Genomic DNA, 17,003 nt, shown 5'->3' with positions numbered 1-17,003 from the left:
TTTTCCCTTTCTGAGCCTCAGATCACAAAGTTTTTCTTAATGCTTTGCATCTCAGTCCACTATAGAATCTGTGGCTGGGCCCCAGAGCAAGACTGGCCCCTCCAAGGGAGCCCAGATCTTTGTTAGGGAAATTGGGGGCTGGGGGGAACCACAATGAAGCCTATTGTCTCCTGTCCCCTTTTATAGGAAACAAAAGGCTCCCAGTCTCTGGGGAGCCCTAGCCCATGCCCATCCCCTGCCCAACCCCCAATGCCCAGCACACAGGGAGGAGCCAGGGCCACTGGAGACAGGAGGTTTTATTGATGCTGATGGGGGTAGAAAAGGCCCCCAGGAGCCCGGGGAGGGAGGGGGACTGAGTCAGTCAGCAGATGCATAAGGCCTGGGCACATGGGGGTAGGTTAGGGCACATTCATCTTCTCAGGATTCTATGGCTCCTTCTTTGGGAAAGGGAGAGAGCATCTTGAGGGGGGGAGCAATTCGAAGAGCAGCCAGGGAAAGGTTAGGGACAGCTGAGAGCTCCTAACCTGAGAGAAGGCACCATAATAGGCAGCAACATCTGTGTGGAAAGCTGGATCAACTGGTCAGTAGGGAAAATGGGGGAGGGGCACTGGGTTGGCTTCTTGGGGAGGGGTCCAACCTTGGCCTGGGTGAGCTCTCAGGAATACCTGGTGTTCCCAAGCAGAGTGGGGCAGGGCCCAAAGCCCCTTTCTCTGTGGGCCTCCTTAAGGAGAAATAGGCATTCAGAGAAAAGGGCATTCAGGGAGCCCCCTGGCAAGGGGTGCCAGAATTAGTCCTTAAGGCACAGCTGGGGGCAGACAAGGCGCCAAGGCACAACTGGTGGGGGGGCAGGGGCAGCCTCCAAGCTGAGTGCCAGGGTCACAAGAGGACGCAGGACCGCCCACGCTTGATGGGCGTGGGGTTGAGCACAGCCCGGACAGCCTCAGCAAACACTTCCTTGACGCCGTCCTGCTGCAGGGCTGAGCACTCGAGGTAGCGCACAGCATGGATCTGCTTGGCCAAGGCCTGGCCCTGCTGCGGTGTGATGGGCGCCTGGCCCTGCTCCTTAAGGCGCCGTAGGGTGTCAGGCTGGGCTCTCAGGTCCTTCTTGGTGCCCACCAGGAGGATGGGCACGTCGGGGCAGTGGTGGCACACTTCCGGATGCCACTTGTGCCGCACATTCTCGTAGGAGGGCGGACTGGCAATGGAGAAACAGATGACAAAGACATTGGTCTGAGGGTAGGAGAGTGTGCGGAGTCGGTCATACTCCTCCTGGCCCGCTGTGTCCCACAGGTTCAGGTTCACTGTGCGCCCGTCAACCGCACTCTGGGCACTGTAATTGTCGAACACTGTGGGGATGTATTCCTTGGGGAAGGCATTGGTCGTGTAGCAGATGAGCAGGCACGTCTTGCCCACAGCCCCATCGCCCACCACCACACACTTGATGCTCTGCATCGTGGGTGCAGCTGCTACAGTGGAGGCAATGCCTCCTTCCCCTTCTGGGCCCCTCTGGATGCAGTGACCTATGGACAGATCAAAGGGACACTCATGGTTATGGAGGCCTCTACCCATTGGGAAGAAGAATGGGGACACACAGAAGGAAACCAGTTCCTGTTCTCTTAACCTGACACCATCCTGCAACCCCATCAAGACAGATGTTAGAGAGGCAGATACACAGTGAGAGAGAGGCCCTAAGACCAAGCAAAGATACTCAGGTGTAAGGAAGATGGCATTATGTATTATGTGAAGCACCTAAGTTCTGGTACCAAACTGAGTAAGGTCAAGTCTTGGTTCTGCTATTTGTACATGTGTGACCCTGGACAAATTACTTAACCTCTCTATGCTTCAGTTTTCTTACCTGTAAAATGAGGATAAAATAATACCTACCTCATTGGGTTGTTGTAAGGATTATGTAAATTAATACATGTAAGACATTTAGAACAGTGCCTTGGTCATACTAAGCATTAGCTACTTTTTTCCTTTTCCTCCAGGCAGTATAAACACAAAAAGACAGTATACAAGTGTAGGGATCTACCAGATCCTCTACCAGACAGGGACCCCTCCCACTGAGTAGACTAGAGAGGGGTTCTAGCACAGAGCAGCTGTCCCAGGTCACTCTGAGATGCAGTGTGGAGTCTCTATCAACTCAGGGCTTATTCTGCCCAGTGCACTATGTTTTAACTCTTAAGCCTGACACCTTGGCTACTGTGTGCAAACCAAAAGGCACAATGAGAAACCTGCTGAGTAAGGAGCACACTTCTCTAGACGGCTGCCCTATCTCAATCCAGGGTGCCTGAGAGGTGAGGAAAAGGAGGGAGAGCTGACCCCATAATTCTTGTAAGCACAACAAACCCTATCTGGCAACTCAGTGCAAGAGAATACTGGAGATTGTGCCAGGGCTGGGATTTGGTCTGGAATCTGGGTGTGTAATGATGATGAATGAGGCAGAGGCTGTGGCTCCCAGACATTAGCATCTTCTCTCAAGGCTCTTGGTGGGGTGAGGTAGATCCTCCAAGCCCAGACAAGAGGAATGGATGGAAGAGGAAAACATTTATTTCTTCTGTCCTTTTCCTGAGATCATGGCATGTGCCTCTGAAAAATTTCAGAAGCTTTTAAACTCGGGTAGAAAACATAGTGACATTAAAGCACTATCACTGAGAATATATGCTGGAGTCAGATTGGCCAGGGATTCTAATCTCAGTTCCACCAACCAGTCATGTTTGATCTTGGGCAACATATTTAAGTTTCCTGAGTCTCAATTTTCTCATCTGTAAAATGGGAACAATCTTGCCTATTGTGTTAGAATTGCCAAGAGTATGAAATGAGCTAATGTGAAGCAAGTGTTTGGCATGAGGTGTGGCACACAGGAAGTGCCAAATAAACAGGCTGCTGTAATTATTAGTGGGGTAAGTATGAGAGAAGTCCCAGCTCCAGCCAATACCCTGGTCTCCCCTGTAGTTCACAGGGCCTTGGGGAGAGGAACTTCTGAATTCTGGGACAGAGCAGAGCTTCCGGAAGCCCTGTGATTATTTATACTGCTATGGCAAGATTCCTCCTCTCATTGGCTACTTCCTCTTGGCCATGGGGGACTTTTTTTCTGGCCAGTATGTGACTTCCTTTCCCTGACTCTCTCCCACAACCAGGTCTGTGCTCCCTGGAAGGGACGGCCCTGTTTTAGACCCACCCAGTCTCTAAGTATCCCTTGTTCTACCCAAGCACCATCACCACGAGCCCATTTTCCCCATTTCACTTCACACATACTATACCCTGGTCTGAGAACCCCTTACCCCTCAGGTTGACCTCTCAACCATTGGTTCAGAAGCCTCAAAAATCAAATGGTGGGGGGGGGGGGGGAAGGAATCCCTCCCTGGGAAGCAGAAAAGGAATTCTGGTCATATGGGAGCTGTACAGGACCCAGGACCTGGTCCCAGCTTGGAGGGAAATGGTTTCACTCCCTGAGGTTGCCCCTCTGGGGATTAAAAATATTTCCATCTTATTTGAATGAATAAACATGCGTTCAACCTCAAGTGAGAGGATAGAGAACCTCAGGGAATGGCTCTGGGAAGGAAATAAGGGTCCCCTAAGGCAGTGGAGAGAACCTCAGACTGGGAGTCAAGAGACCTAACATAAATCCTAGTCCCAGCTCTGCTCTGCTGCTGACTCACTGCAACCCAGCATGAGGCACTTAGCTTCTCTGGGCCTCAGCTTCCCAATCCATGAAATGGGGAGAAAAATGCCTGTGACAAGGGTACTAGGTAGATGAAATGAGACATCAAAAACCCTGGGAGCAGGGGATAGGATGATGGGCATATGAAAGGCCCCCAGGAGCACAGGGTGGGGGTGGGAGGACTGAGTCAGCAAATGCAAAACGCCTGGGCAATTGGGGCAAGTTAGGGCACATTCATTCTCAGAATTCTGTGATGCCTTCCCTGGGGAAAGAAACAACCAGTTTTTTTTGGGTGGGGGGAAAGGTCCATCACTTGTGTCCACGGGATTATCTGGGAGACCCTGGCATTTTGAGATCAGGCCTCTTGGGCTTGTAAATCTTCAGTCCCACACAGAGCAGAGGAGTGGGTGTGGTAGTGTGACTGGGAACTCTTCCCCTACAAGCCCAACACTGGGCTGGCCCAGGCAGGAAGGCAAGGAGGGAACTCTGGCCGGCAGTCACAAGGCCCAAGAGACTGGAAGTATAGCTGGCTCCGGGCAGCTCTCTAGGGAGGGGTTATCAACCGGCAATCAGTAAATCAGCCCTCAAAGAAGCTGGGAGGGACAGAGTAGCTTCCGGGCTGGCAAGGGAACAGGGACTGACACCGGAAAAGGATCTTGAGTGAGGTAGTGTCCAGAAACAGGGCAAAGCAGAAGCAGTGTGGTACAGAAACAAGAGCACTGGATACCTGAATTTGACCTCTTGGATTCACCTGCTGACTCTGCCCCTTGATCAAAAGCCTTCACATGGTACAACCTTTTATAGGTACATGATGTTATATGATTTGATCCTTATAACAACCCGCTGGTAATATTCCTAATTTACAGATTAGGAAACAAACTCAGGGCACTTAAAGGAACCCAACATCACACAGCTAGTTAGCATGGAAGCCAGGACACAAACCCCAGTTTTGTCATCCAAAGTCCCATGTTTTCTTCAAATGTGTCACATAGCCTCCAAGTTACCCCTTACCAGCTGTCTTAGAGACCTTAAGCAAGTAAGTCACTTCCCTCCCTGGAGCCTCTGTTTCTTTATCTGTACAACAGGAGCGATAATACTTGCTCTCCCTGCCTTCAAAGGGCAGCTGTGAGGATCCCTGAGCATGGGAATGAATGTGCTTTGTAAACTGGGAAGTGCTATGTGCACAAGAGGTAACAAAAGCAATGCCTTTTATCCCAAGAGGCAGGAAGCACCATGTATGCAGGCATCCAGTGGTGGCATCATCCCAATTCTCCCTGCTCAGGTGTAGCTCAGACCCTTATCCTCTCTCCCAGGACAACTCTTTTCTCTGAAATCCTATGGCCTGAGCTGGGTCAAATAAGTTCCCACAGATCATTTAAGGAGGGCACATACTAGAAGGCAGGGTCTAACCTGTGGCATATAAGAAGCATCAGTCAGTGCTACAGAGGCCAATCATGAGAGAGGCCTGGTCTGCCTGGGGTCAGGGATCATCTGTGACTTATTTACTAGGTGACTTTTTTTTTTTTTAAAGGATTTTTGTTTAGTAAATAATAAATTAAGGTTTGCAAATATATGTAGTATTATTCTGGCTTTATATCCCGAAATTAATTCAGATCATGCCTGGTCCCTCACCTTGGTGTTCAGAGTTCCTCATAATCTGGTAGAGGTTTTGGAGTCAGATAGACCTGGGTTTAAATCCTAGTTCTTCCCCTTATGAGCTAATAGCACCAAACCTATCAGGTTGTTATAAGGATTAAGTGCAATATTTGTGCTTCGTAAATGTGAGTTCCCAGCTCTCTGCTCCAGAGGGATTTCCACCGTCCTTTGTAAAGGATCCAGGTTCATTCTTGCCTCTGGACTTTTCCTCTTGCTCTTCCGTATGCTGTTGTCCCTTTACCCCTCTCCCATCTTCCTGACTCAAGGCCTAGCCTCAGTCTCACAGTCCCATGAGTCCATAGCATGGCTACCCCTTTTAGTAGCCATGCTATGGCTTTGGCTCGGTGTGATTCTCCTCTGATAGTCATATGTAAGTTTCCTAGCTTGTGAGTGCCCCCCAATACTGAAGCTTGAGCTTCTCTCCACTGCCCTCACAGAAAAGCTAAGTATAGGGCTGGGCACACAGGAGTGTGCAGCCACTGCCTTCTGATTGGTTTGCTTCTGCCCCATTACTGAAATGTGGATAGATGCCATAGAAGCCCAGAATTGGACAATAACCCCACAGCCAAAAGCTTTGACTTAGATAAGCAAAAGTCTCTCCTCACACTACCAGCTTGATCTGGCTCCCACAAGGAGCAGTCCATGGGAGCACAACTCATAGGAGGCTAATGTGGTCCCTGGAGCCCAGCTTTTACCCAATGGGACCTGGTCTTGGGGTGTGGCCCAGGCAGGCCCAGAATGGGGGAGGGAAAGGAAGCAGCAGATTGATTGCCAGATCTGTGGCCGTTATAGTAGGGGAAGTGTCCCAACTAGGAGTGGGGGAGGGGAGGAATGGGCTGTAACAGATGGGGGAGTGTGGAGGCAATGGGAACTTACTGTAGCCTTCTAACCTGCCTCCCAGATCTGGGGATCCCCTTCTACAGCCCTCCTTGAAATTCATTCTAACTATAATCCGTCTGTGGGCATTCTCTTCCCTGAGCTCTGGTCACATCACCCTGACCCTCTACAAGCAGCCTCCACATACTCTTCTTCAAAATACAGCAAGCAACAATATTGGCTGTCCCTGTGGGAATCCAGCATTTCTCCCCTATTTCCATCCATCAACCCCTCCCTACCCCCACCTCCAACATCCGTCCTCCAGAGCCAAGTACTCTTGCCACTTCCTCCAGGAAAGTTTTTGCAAATCACCCAAATCCCAAATGACTTATCCCATCCCAGGTCTGGTCCTTATTTTTCTCACAGGTACATTCTATCTTGTATCACATGGAGGCTGAACTGAATCTTATCTCTCATCACTGGACTGAGAGGGTCTAGAGGGCAAGGTCCTAGCTGATCTGTCTCCCTGGGCTGAGCACAGCACACAGTGGCTATTAGTAAATAACTGAATGAACTCAATCCATCCCTCATGTCTTTGCACAGAGGAGTTCCTCTTCTTGGAATTCTGCTTCCCTGCCTCAGAGTCTCCCAGTCCTTCAGGGCCCAGTTCTGTTCCCCAGCTTCTCGAGGACATCAAAGCAACCCCCTCTCCTGCCCTACCTTCCCCAGCACTGTCTCTACTATACATTGCACTCAACTGGATGCCGCATAAGGAGGAAAGTCTGTCCTGCTTACTTCCAGAAGCCCAGCAGAGGGCTGAGCAAAAGCTGCAGACTGATACACATCTCCTCCCCCATCAATCCAGACTCTGACTCTGGGAACAAGAAAGAGCCTCCATGCCCCGGAGACACAAGACAAGGGTAACCCACTTCCTCCTTCCTCTATGGAGTACAATTTAGAGTAATGAACACACAGGCTAGATTGCCCTATCCTCAGGTGGGAAGGTGAGGGGGGGGGGGGGCGGAGGCAGGATACAGGGATAGCTGGCCCAGAGGTGATGAGGAAGATGGGTAGGAAAAGTGATCCTGATAAGGATAAGGACTGGTAATATTGGAAGACCCTTGGTCAAGGATGAGGTGAGGATCAGGGGTGGTGTTGGAGATGGCTTTAGAAGCTCTGCAAATCTTTGTTTTGCAGGAGAGGTGGAGAGGTGATATGAAAAGGCTCAAAGGGGCTGCAGCTGGCTGCAGCTGGGCTGGGAGGAGGAAGCTGGGGGGAGACATGAGGTCAGTGTGGGGCTGGGATGAGGCCAAGGGCTGAGTCTCCCTCGTTCTTCCCCTTCTCCCCATCAGCAGGGACAGAACCCAAGAGAGTCTAGTTCCCAGCCTTAAAAAAAAAAAAAAAGAATGTAGGCCGAAGAACTCTCTGCTTCTTGCTATTCTACACCCTTCAGCCCTGCAGAGGAGCCTGCATGGCAGCAGTAGGGTAAGAGGCAAAGAGAGCTGACTCTACCTACTAGGGACTAGAAGGAGGAGGAAATGAGATCCGAGATGGTTGTAGCTGGGAAGGCTGTGGGGGGCTGGGACCCTTTCACTAAGTCCCAGTTCCCTTCCTTCTCTCACCATCCCAGCACTTGGGGTGCTCCTCAAAGGGTGAACCCTAGGACCAGGGCAGCTCTGGCTGGGGGAGCTAAGGAGACTGACCCTCCCCCACCAGGCAGCACAGAGGAAGGCTCCAACACTTGCTTCCTCCTCTCTTCCTCCTCCCCACCTAACAGCAGCTCAGCAGTCCTGGGGGCCCCACGAAAGGCCTGTGAAGTGGCACTTCCTTTGCCTTTGCTCATTTCGCACGATGCTATACAGAAATGCCATGCTTTACAGAAATGTCATCCTCCCAATCCTGCCCCCCGCCTCTGAAAATACCCAGAGAGACCCAGGGCGCCCTATCCCTTGGGCCCCGCCCCAGGTCTGAGGGGGTTTCCACAAGGGAAAAACACATCAGGGAGGAAACTCCGGCATCTATTTTCCACTGTCAGTGGGGCAGAGCTGGAGCAGGGCACAGGGTACTCCCCCGTATTGCTGCCCCCTAGCAAAATCCCCAACGCTCTGCCTACTTCTCTTCTCTCAACCTGTAAGAATCCTTGTGCTTTGGGGGGAAGAAGCCGCAGGTCCTGTCCCTGAACAGATAGAGACTACTCAGGCCTCTGATCAAGGCTGGCATGAGACAGGAGGGCCCAGGGTTAGGGGCACTGCTATGAGGAGCTTCTTGGGGGAAGAAGAGTTAGAGCTCTCAGTATTCTCTATGCTCACTGGAGGTACTGACAGGCAACTCCTTAATGCTGGAGCTGAGCTACAAGAGACCAAGTTGACCTGGGTTATACAGAGTTGGGAGCAAATCCAGGACAAGGACCTGGGTCTCCTAACCTCCAGTCTGATGTCACTTCCACAAAGGAGAAGGTGAGGTCTGTTACTCTAGCTGGGAATAGGCCCATGTCTCTGGTCTCATTCAGGATGACCCTACAATGGTTTATTCTTTCCGGAAATGGGCCAAAGGGATCTGGTTGATGCCTGAGCCCTTTTTGCTTCCACATTCCCTTGACTCTCATGCCTAGACCATACTAGGCTATGATTCAGCATTGACATTACTGTATAGACAGCCATCCTACCCTGCCCCAACTGAGGAGCAACAATTCTAGGCTCTAGCTCCTGGGGAGATGCCCTCCGCCCATGACATGAGGACAAAAGAGGAAGCTAGACCCTAGACAGGAAAACCAATCTGTTCTGGGGAGGTGGCCCAGGCTTTGTCTTTGGTTTCCCTCCTCACATACTCCTACAAGCCTCACCACTAATGGGTTTACACTGTGCATGGAGAGAGAGGTCTTCACTCTGGGCCAGGGCCCCACCTTCTTCCTAGTTGCCCAGCTACCCTCATTGTAATATCTGTCTCACTATAGCTACAGCTTCTCCTATGTTGCTGTTTAAGACCTCCTAAAAGCTCATATCAGCCACCTCATCTGCCCAAACAAGCTGGCCAGAAACAACTCTCCATATCCTAGATTTCCAACCAGGATCTGTGACAATCTCACATTAGCCATTTCTTCCTAAAATAAGTACTGGTTTAAGCAGGTGGGGAGTCAGAACTCCTGAATGGTTTTTTAATGAGCCATGATGCTGAAAAAGGACCTTGCATGAACATCCTTCTCTGAACTGGAATTTTTTGCAGGTCCCTGGGATTTCCTCCTGGAGTGGAATACCCTATACCTCCCAGAAATAACAGGAGATATAGGTGGGTGGAAGAAGGGATGATTCATGGGAGAGGGACAACTGTGCAAAGGGAAGAGAACAGAATGAGGAACCAGATTAGCCCTTAAATCTAGCTGTGCTTGGGAATCCCAAAAAAGTTCCCCTCTACTTCTCTTTTTTTTCTAATGGAGAAAAATGAATACAGTAGACTTAAGGAGGTAGAGAGGCAGGATCTATCAGTATGCTTCCCAAAGACTTGAGGAAGGAGCTTTAGAATGGGGACAAGAGCTTATAAAACCAGACTGAGCTGAAGTTAGACTCGGGAGAAATTCTTGAAAAAGGGGGAGTAGGCTCCTGGGTGAGAGGGGGAATATTAAGGATGCCTGAAGTCAGAGGGGTCAGCAGAGGGCCTTCTGGTCACCAACGCCTTGCTGTAGCCCAGGGCACGTGGATTCCCAGCCTGGGAAGGCCCCTGAAGGCAGTAGGGAAGAGGGGGCAGACACCTTTGCCTTACAACCCTCTTCTTTTCCTGAATTGGAACTAAAACCGTTAAGACTGAAGTTAGACCAGCCATAGTCTTTCCTCCAGAATCCTACCTTTGCCCTCTCCCTTTCCTTCCATCACACCTAGCTGGCCTGGTCCCATTCTCCCTAACAGGTGGTGTTGCCACCAGTAAGCATTGGAGTCAGGGACCTTTGGGCTATCCCCCAGCCTCCAGACCTGGCCTCTTGGTTAAGCAACAAAGGGTCTGGGTGATTTTGATTTCCCATGGCCTCTCTTACCAGTCTTATTCCTGTGTCACTCTACCCTGACTACTACCGACTGCTTCTTCCTGCCTAACCACAACCTCACCCACTGCAGGTTCCCTTCATTCTGCTGGCTTCCCCTACTCTGAGCCATTTCAAGGCTGAGGGCAGTTATTTTGTCTCCAAAAGATAAAGATATAGACACACTGACAATCCCATGCAAACACACATATAGAAAGGGTTACCAGCCCTTTAATTGGCTCTATCACTGTCTCTCTGAGGTAGGGAGATTTGAAAAGGCTTTCAAACTCAATCAAAGATCTAGACCCCAAAGTTGGAGATAAGTGACTGAAAGGGAAGGGGATAGAGAGAATGAGAGGAGCGAGGGATGGTGGAAGATGCAAGAGGGTGGGTATGTGTTTGGGAGCCAGAAGTTGGGCAAGGAAGGAAGGAGGAAATCTGCAGGGAACAGAGATGGACACAGAGGCAGAGCAGGTGACAGGACAGGACATAGGCATGACTGTGTGTTTAGGTGAAAACACTGAAAAGGATGCAAGAAGAGGACGATGGAGGGTTTGTGGATAGGGTCTGAAGTAGGAACAGAGGAAGAGAAATGAGAATGTATACAGTTTAGGGACTAGCGATGGGGTGGGGGGTAGTGGGAGATGCTCCCAATAATTTCCCAAGTCCAGAGCCCCTGCTGCCTCCCAGAAGCTCTAGTCTCTCTAACTCCTCAAAGCTCCTCTCTAGCTCTCAGTCCTGCTTTCAGTGATGCCATCTTGTTAGGGGCTATCAGCACCTCTAGGCACTGGACAAAACCAGGACCTCTCCTTCCTCAGTTTACCCCCAAAAGAGAAAGGCCAGTCCCAGGTCAGCTAGGCACAGAGGATGTTTGCTTACTAAATACTTGTTGCTTGATTCCATGGATGGAGAGGATGGGCGTCAGAAAAACAGACATACAGACAGAGGGGGGCTGGCGGAGCTCCCCCGCCCTCCTCTGAGCGCACAGGACCTTGAACTGCAGCCTGTGAGTGTGGGTCCGGATTGGCACAGATCTTCCAGAGAGGGAGCTCTTTCTCTGCAGTCTAAGGCTTCACAGGCCACAGACACCGCCCCCCTCCAACCTCCCAAGTGTCACAACTGTCGGAGCAGAGGGAGCGCCTTCTCCAGCCCAGAAGGCCCGCTCCCTCACACACTTCGGAACCCCCCTCCCCAAACTTCTGAGGTCACCCCACCCCCGAGTCCCATGTCCCAGCTCTTCCACTTCAGAGACTTTTCTCTCAGAGCGGGAGACCCTCCCACCTCAGTGGTCCCTCGCGGCTCCCGGGAACCGGGGCAGCCTCCCTCGGTACAGAAAGCCACCCTCTCAGAGCCGCCGCCGGCTCGCAGTGGCCGGCTCCCCGCCCCGCCCGGCCGGCCGCGCCCGCCCAACTTGCAGAGAGCCGAGAAGCTCCCGCCCGCGGCCTCCCGCAAGCAAACTTCCCGGGCCCGCGTCCACACGCAGTCCCCGCCGGCCGGGCTCCCCTCTCCCGGACCCCCAGCCCGCTGGACCGCGCCGGGCCTCACCTGGTGCCCTCCCCGCCGCGGGGGAGCTGGGGGCGGCGGCAGCGGCTCGGGGCTCGAGAAGGAAGTGAGAGCGGGAGGCTGGAGGAAGTGGGGGGGGCGGGCCGGCCGGCCGGGGCGGGGCGCGGGGGCGGGCCCGGGCGGGGCGGGGCCCGACCAGGAAGTGCGGCGGCCTGGGCCCCCAGCTCTGGTCTCACCCCCACCCCCACCGCCTGCCCTGCTCGCGGCAAGGTCCTGCCCCCACCACCCCCACTCCCGCCAGACCCCAGCCCTCTGCCTCGGAGGCCCCTAAGTCAGGCCTCCTAATGTCGGTCCTCCTAAGGTCAGTCCTCCCAGTCTCCTCCTTTGCCACCCCCACCCCAGTAGAGGCCCTAGCCTAGGCGCTAGGCTTTTGCCCCCCTCCCCATATCTCGCCCCCCCCCCCCCCCCGCGGGAAGATGTTAAGAACAGGCACCCCTAGGCTGCGTGCCTTCAGTCAAGCCCAGGATCGATCGCTGGCCGAGGCTGGGGGTTGGCCAGAATGGGTCCGGCTGGGGCAGTCCCCACCCCTGCCCCGAGCCCTGGGGGAGTGCGGAGTGGTGGTGATTCAGCTGTGGGAAGGCCCCAGACCCCTGGGGAGGGTGCACAGACTGGGGGAAGGGGAGCTGGCGTCAGCACCCGGGGAAAGACAAGATCAGCGGAGGCGCCTGAAGAGCCGCGGGCCCCAAAAACAGGATGTCGTGTCGTCGTTCCGCAACCGGCTGCTTCGTGCGCCCCGGCTCTGGGGAGGGGGCGGGGCGGATGCAGGACTCAGGGCTCCCCTAGCCCGCTCTTCTAGTCGCGGCGCTCAACTGCTGAGGGCGGCAGGGCCGCACCCAGGCCCGAGATCCTGCAGGCACCCTGGGTGCAGTGGGTGGGCAGGCTCGCGGGCGCCCTCTGGTGCTTCTGCACCCAGGTCTTGCTCAGACTCGGAATGGATATCCTTCGTTCAACACTAAGTTTCTGAGCGCCTACCACGTGCAGAACTCCTTGCCGTGTACTGTGGAGGAAAACTGGGAGGCATTTAAAACAGGCTCCCTGTCTCCAAGAGGTTTTCCAGATAAAGGGGAAGAACAACTCCGAGAATAAATAGCTTAACCTTTCTGAGCCCCAGTTCTATCTTTGGTAAAATAGTATAACCTCTCCATTCTGTACTTGTGGAGAGATAACATGAAAGTGGATGTACAAGATCTGCTGTCAATGCCTGACTCAAAGTAAACATTCAACAAATGCCTTTAAAAAAAAAATCACTCTGGGAGCGCCTGGGTGGCTCAGGCGGTTGAGCGGTTGAGCGTCTGACTCAGGTCATGATCCCTGGGTCATGGGATCGAGCCCCGCCTCCTGCTCTGTGCTGAGCCTGGAATCTGCTTGAGATTCTCTGGCTTTGTCACTCTCTTTCCCCGCTGCCCCTCTCGACTGCTAGCTCTCTCTTAAAAAAAAAAAAAAAAAAAAAATCATGCTATAAGAATTAGTTTCCTAAACACAACACGCCTACCCACATCTTTGGGTCTTTGCCCATTCTGTTCCCTCTGCCTGCCTTCTTTCCTGTATTGACTTCCAGGTGAAATCCACTCAGACTTTCACAATTTGGCCTTAATGGACTACTCCCTCCCTGGCTGCCATTATCCTTCCTCTGACAAAACACGTGCACACACACATACACACATACACCCCACCCCACTTCTGCCATGCACTCAATAGTCTTTCTCAGTGCTGTCTAGTGGAAATAATGTAAGACACATATGTAACTTAAAATTTTCTAGTGATTACATTTTTCAAAAAGTAAAAACAAACAGGTAAAATCAATTTTAATGATAGGTTTTACTTAGCCCAATATAGCCAAAATATTATCATTCAACATGTAACCAATATAAAAACTATTGACTATAAAAATGAATAGGGTATTTTATAGTATTTTTTTATACTAAGGCTTTGAAATATGGTATGTGTTTTACACTTAGACTGAATCTTGGCTAGACACATTTCAAGTGCTCTATAGTACATACAGCTAGCGGGTATGGGGTAGGGCAACAAAGTGGAACCTCTGTCAGATTCAGACTAGTAGATGACTGAATAGATGAATTCAATTCCCATGAGCCTTCTGGCAGAGCTTGTCCTGATCTTCCTAAGTGTAGGCTGGGTCTCTCTCCTCCCTCTCCATAGCACTTGGGACAAAGTCCTCTCTGTGGAGAAGAGGAGAGCAGGAAAAACAAAAAGGTAATTTGATTCCCCTTGATATCCTACTGGGAGCACACAGTTGGTGCTTGGTGTTTGATAAATGAAGAAAGGATTGTGAGTTTTCATAAAAAACAGGATTTAGTGGAGGACTACATAACTAAAGCAGCTTCTATAAAGCCATTAAAAATTGTGTCCGACAAAGGTGTTCGAAGGACAAAGGTGTTCGAGTTGTGTTCCTAGAGTTCCCTTCCCAGGACTTGAAGGCAGGAAAATGGTAGCGCTCTGGCCTCCCTTCCTTTCAAACCAGAGTTAATTTGCTTTTATCTGATTTATATACTAGTGTTCTGGATAAAGAGCTTATTTTAAAAAAGTTTCCTGCAAAAAATATTTGAAAATCAGTTTTAGAAGTATAGTAGTAAAAGTAGGATGCACATTACATGCAGTAGGCCAAAAGTCAGACTGCATTTCCAGAGCCTTAGGTCTTGGGCATGCCTGGCCCTGGTTCAGCTTACTTTGGTGGGAGAACCTGACTTGTCCTGGAGGATTTCATGGTCTGGTGGGACATGGGACTGCTGCATATGAAGCTACCAGAAGAGGAAGAGCCCTGGGCTGCTGGGCTTCAGAAGACCTGAAGTCTAGTCTTGGCTCAGCCAGACCTGCTAGTGAGACTTTATGCTAGGCCTACCCTTCTCTGGGTCTCAGACTCCTCCACTGGAAAACAAGGGATTAAATTAGATGATACCCTTTGAGTTCTTTCTATGATATACTCTTCAGAATAATAATTAAGTAATCAAGGTTTATGCATGCAGCATATTGCTCATCGCTCTTTAGTACCATTTAGGTCATCTTGCTTTGTGCTCTAGTTAATTGTATCTGTGCCTAATGTGTGTCTCCCCCACTGGCTGGAAATCCTTTGAGGTTGTGTCTGATTCATCTTTGTGTTCACCCACTGGGCCTGGCACAGGCAGGCCTGAGCACCCATTTGCTGTCAGTATACATCTGTGGAATTAAGTTGCCATAATAAATGTGTAGAACCATCAGAGGTCAGGTGACTTAGAACCACATTTATGGCACAGATATAGGATGGACCAATATGGCCAGAGGAGTGGGAGACAGGTACTGGGGTGGAACTGTCTGCAAAGGGTTCTTGGAAAAGGAAGATGCTTAGCTGAAGAGTGTAGGAAGAGGGAACAAGCCCCAAAGGGCTGTTTTTTCTTCCTAGTCTCTTACTTGCTTTCCATGAATAGGTGAGTTCTTGGTAGGTGGTGTATGTTTGTGCTTACAAGCAGCTAAGAAACAAGGACACCCACTGGGACATTTAGAAGTGATGCCAAGGGGGGGCCCTGGGTGGCTCAGTCAGTTAAGTTCAGGTCATGATCTCCTGGTTTGTGAGTTCAAGACCCACGTCTGGCTCTGTGCTGACAGCTCAGAGTCTGGAGCCTGCTTTGGATTCTGTGTCTCCCTCTCTCTCTGCCTCTCCCCTGCTCACACTCTGTCTCTCTGAAAGAAAAATAAACATTAAAAAAAAATTTAGATCCTCTGTCCCCCACTCTCTCTGCCTCTCCCTCCCTGCCCTCCCCTGCTCTCATGCAAGCTCTCTCTCTCTCAAAAATAAACATTAAAAAAGAAAAAGTGAGATGATATATGAGAGTATTTGGTAGAGGTAGGACAGAGAGATCACAGATAGCTTCTGGAGCCAGACAGTCCAGGATTCAATTCCTGGTTGTATCACTTACGTTGAGACCTTTGACAAGTCATATGAACTCTCTCATTCATTCTTTGAACGCATTTTATTGAAAACTTTCTCTAGGCTAGGTATAATGTCACATGGCAATGACACAGAGGTGAAAACACAGTTAAGTCCCCATCCTGATGTAACTAGCAAGGGAGATAGATCTTAAACAGGTAAGTATACAAAAGTACAGAGTGCTGTAAGAGCATAGAACAGAGCCATTTAGTTTCATTTTAAAATGGGAATGACAATACTATGTGCTTTGTGGGATTATGAGATAATGCAAGTTGAGTGTTGAGCAGATTGCCCAGAGTACGACAAACATTCTCTATATGCCCATGACTTGGCTCCCCTAAAAAAACAGGGCAGAGACAGAAAGGAGGAAGAAAAAAAGCCCTGAAATGATCTCACCTCTGCCCTGATGTCTTCCGAACAGGTCTTCCCAGCTTAGTCTGCATGAGCTCCAGCCCCGATAGCTCACGCATGGCCCACACAGGTCTTCTGCTCAGCCCCAGTTGCAGCATCTTCAGATTAACCCTAATTCTGTGTTGTCCTTTCTCTGATGTGGCTTAGGGGACTCAGGCTTGGTGGCGCTCCTCTTGGTCCCCTGGTGTTCCCCCTCTTTCAGCCTGCCTTAGGGTTAAAAGTAGGAGTCTCTCTTTCATTACTCCCTTTTATTGCTACCACCAAAGACAAGCCCGATGTTTCATTTCGTGACATGGGAAGATGATGAGCAAAACAGGAGATAGCAAAAAAGAACAAATAGGGGAAGTGACAAATGAAACAAAGTTCTAGAGTTGCGTCCTCTGATCCATTGTTCCTGAATCCCTCTGAGGAACTAACTAGATGGGGGAAGGAAGGACTAGGGGCTTGCATGATCTAGTGGAGGGTCTCTCCTCCCAGGCAGGCAGAATAATAGTTGCCTTGTTTGCCTCCAGAACACCTTTGCATCTTTGTACCACCAAACTGAGTGGTACAGGTCATTTGGCATAATCCCCTCTGGGAATTCCTCCTTCTTCAGCTCTGGTGAGTTCCAGGAGCAATTCAGTTGGTGCAGAGTCACACAGCAGTGCCTGGATGTGAATCTAGGCAATCTAATTGCAGAACCCCTCCCCCTCACTCCATCTGTGTGCCTCTGCACAGCCTCACTGATTGCTTTAGGCAGTTACTTGTTCCTCCTCTGTGCTCCCTCACTTGCCCCTGTACCATTTCCTCTCAAGACATTATCAATAAATGCTCAATAAGTGAATATTACTATTCATATACAAATTCCCCCCAAAACCAAACTCTTCAAGGATAGGAACTGGGTTGTTATGAACAGGTGCTCAGTATATGTTAAGTCAATTAATGAACATTGGTAGTAAGATTCTAGACTTGATTTTGGAAGA

At 50.6% G+C, this 17,003-nt stretch overlaps 1 protein-coding gene across 1 annotated transcript; it reads right to left on the bottom strand.

The window, feature by feature from the left end:
* Window positions 1-278: 278 nt before the first annotated feature.
* Window positions 279-11,775, bottom strand: RHOG (ras homolog family member G). Its single transcript, XM_049651816.1, has 2 exons — window positions 11,691-11,775; window positions 279-1,520 (listed from the first exon to the last, which is right to left on the bottom strand). The coding sequence occupies exon 2, from the start codon at window positions 1,450-1,452 to the stop codon at window positions 877-879; it is 576 nt and encodes a 191-aa protein (XP_049507773.1). The 5' UTR covers window positions 1,453-1,520; window positions 11,691-11,775; the 3' UTR covers window positions 279-876.
* Between the last annotated feature and the right edge of the window lie 5,228 nt (window positions 11,776-17,003).

This window comes from Panthera uncia, chromosome D1, assembly GCF_023721935.1.
Source record: "Panthera uncia isolate 11264 chromosome D1, Puncia_PCG_1.0, whole genome shotgun sequence".
In the NCBI taxonomy this organism is placed as follows: Eukaryota; Metazoa; Chordata; class Mammalia; order Carnivora; family Felidae; genus Panthera; species Panthera uncia.
Note: the sequence above shows the minus strand (reverse complement) of the source record. Positions and strands in the feature narration are given on the sequence as shown.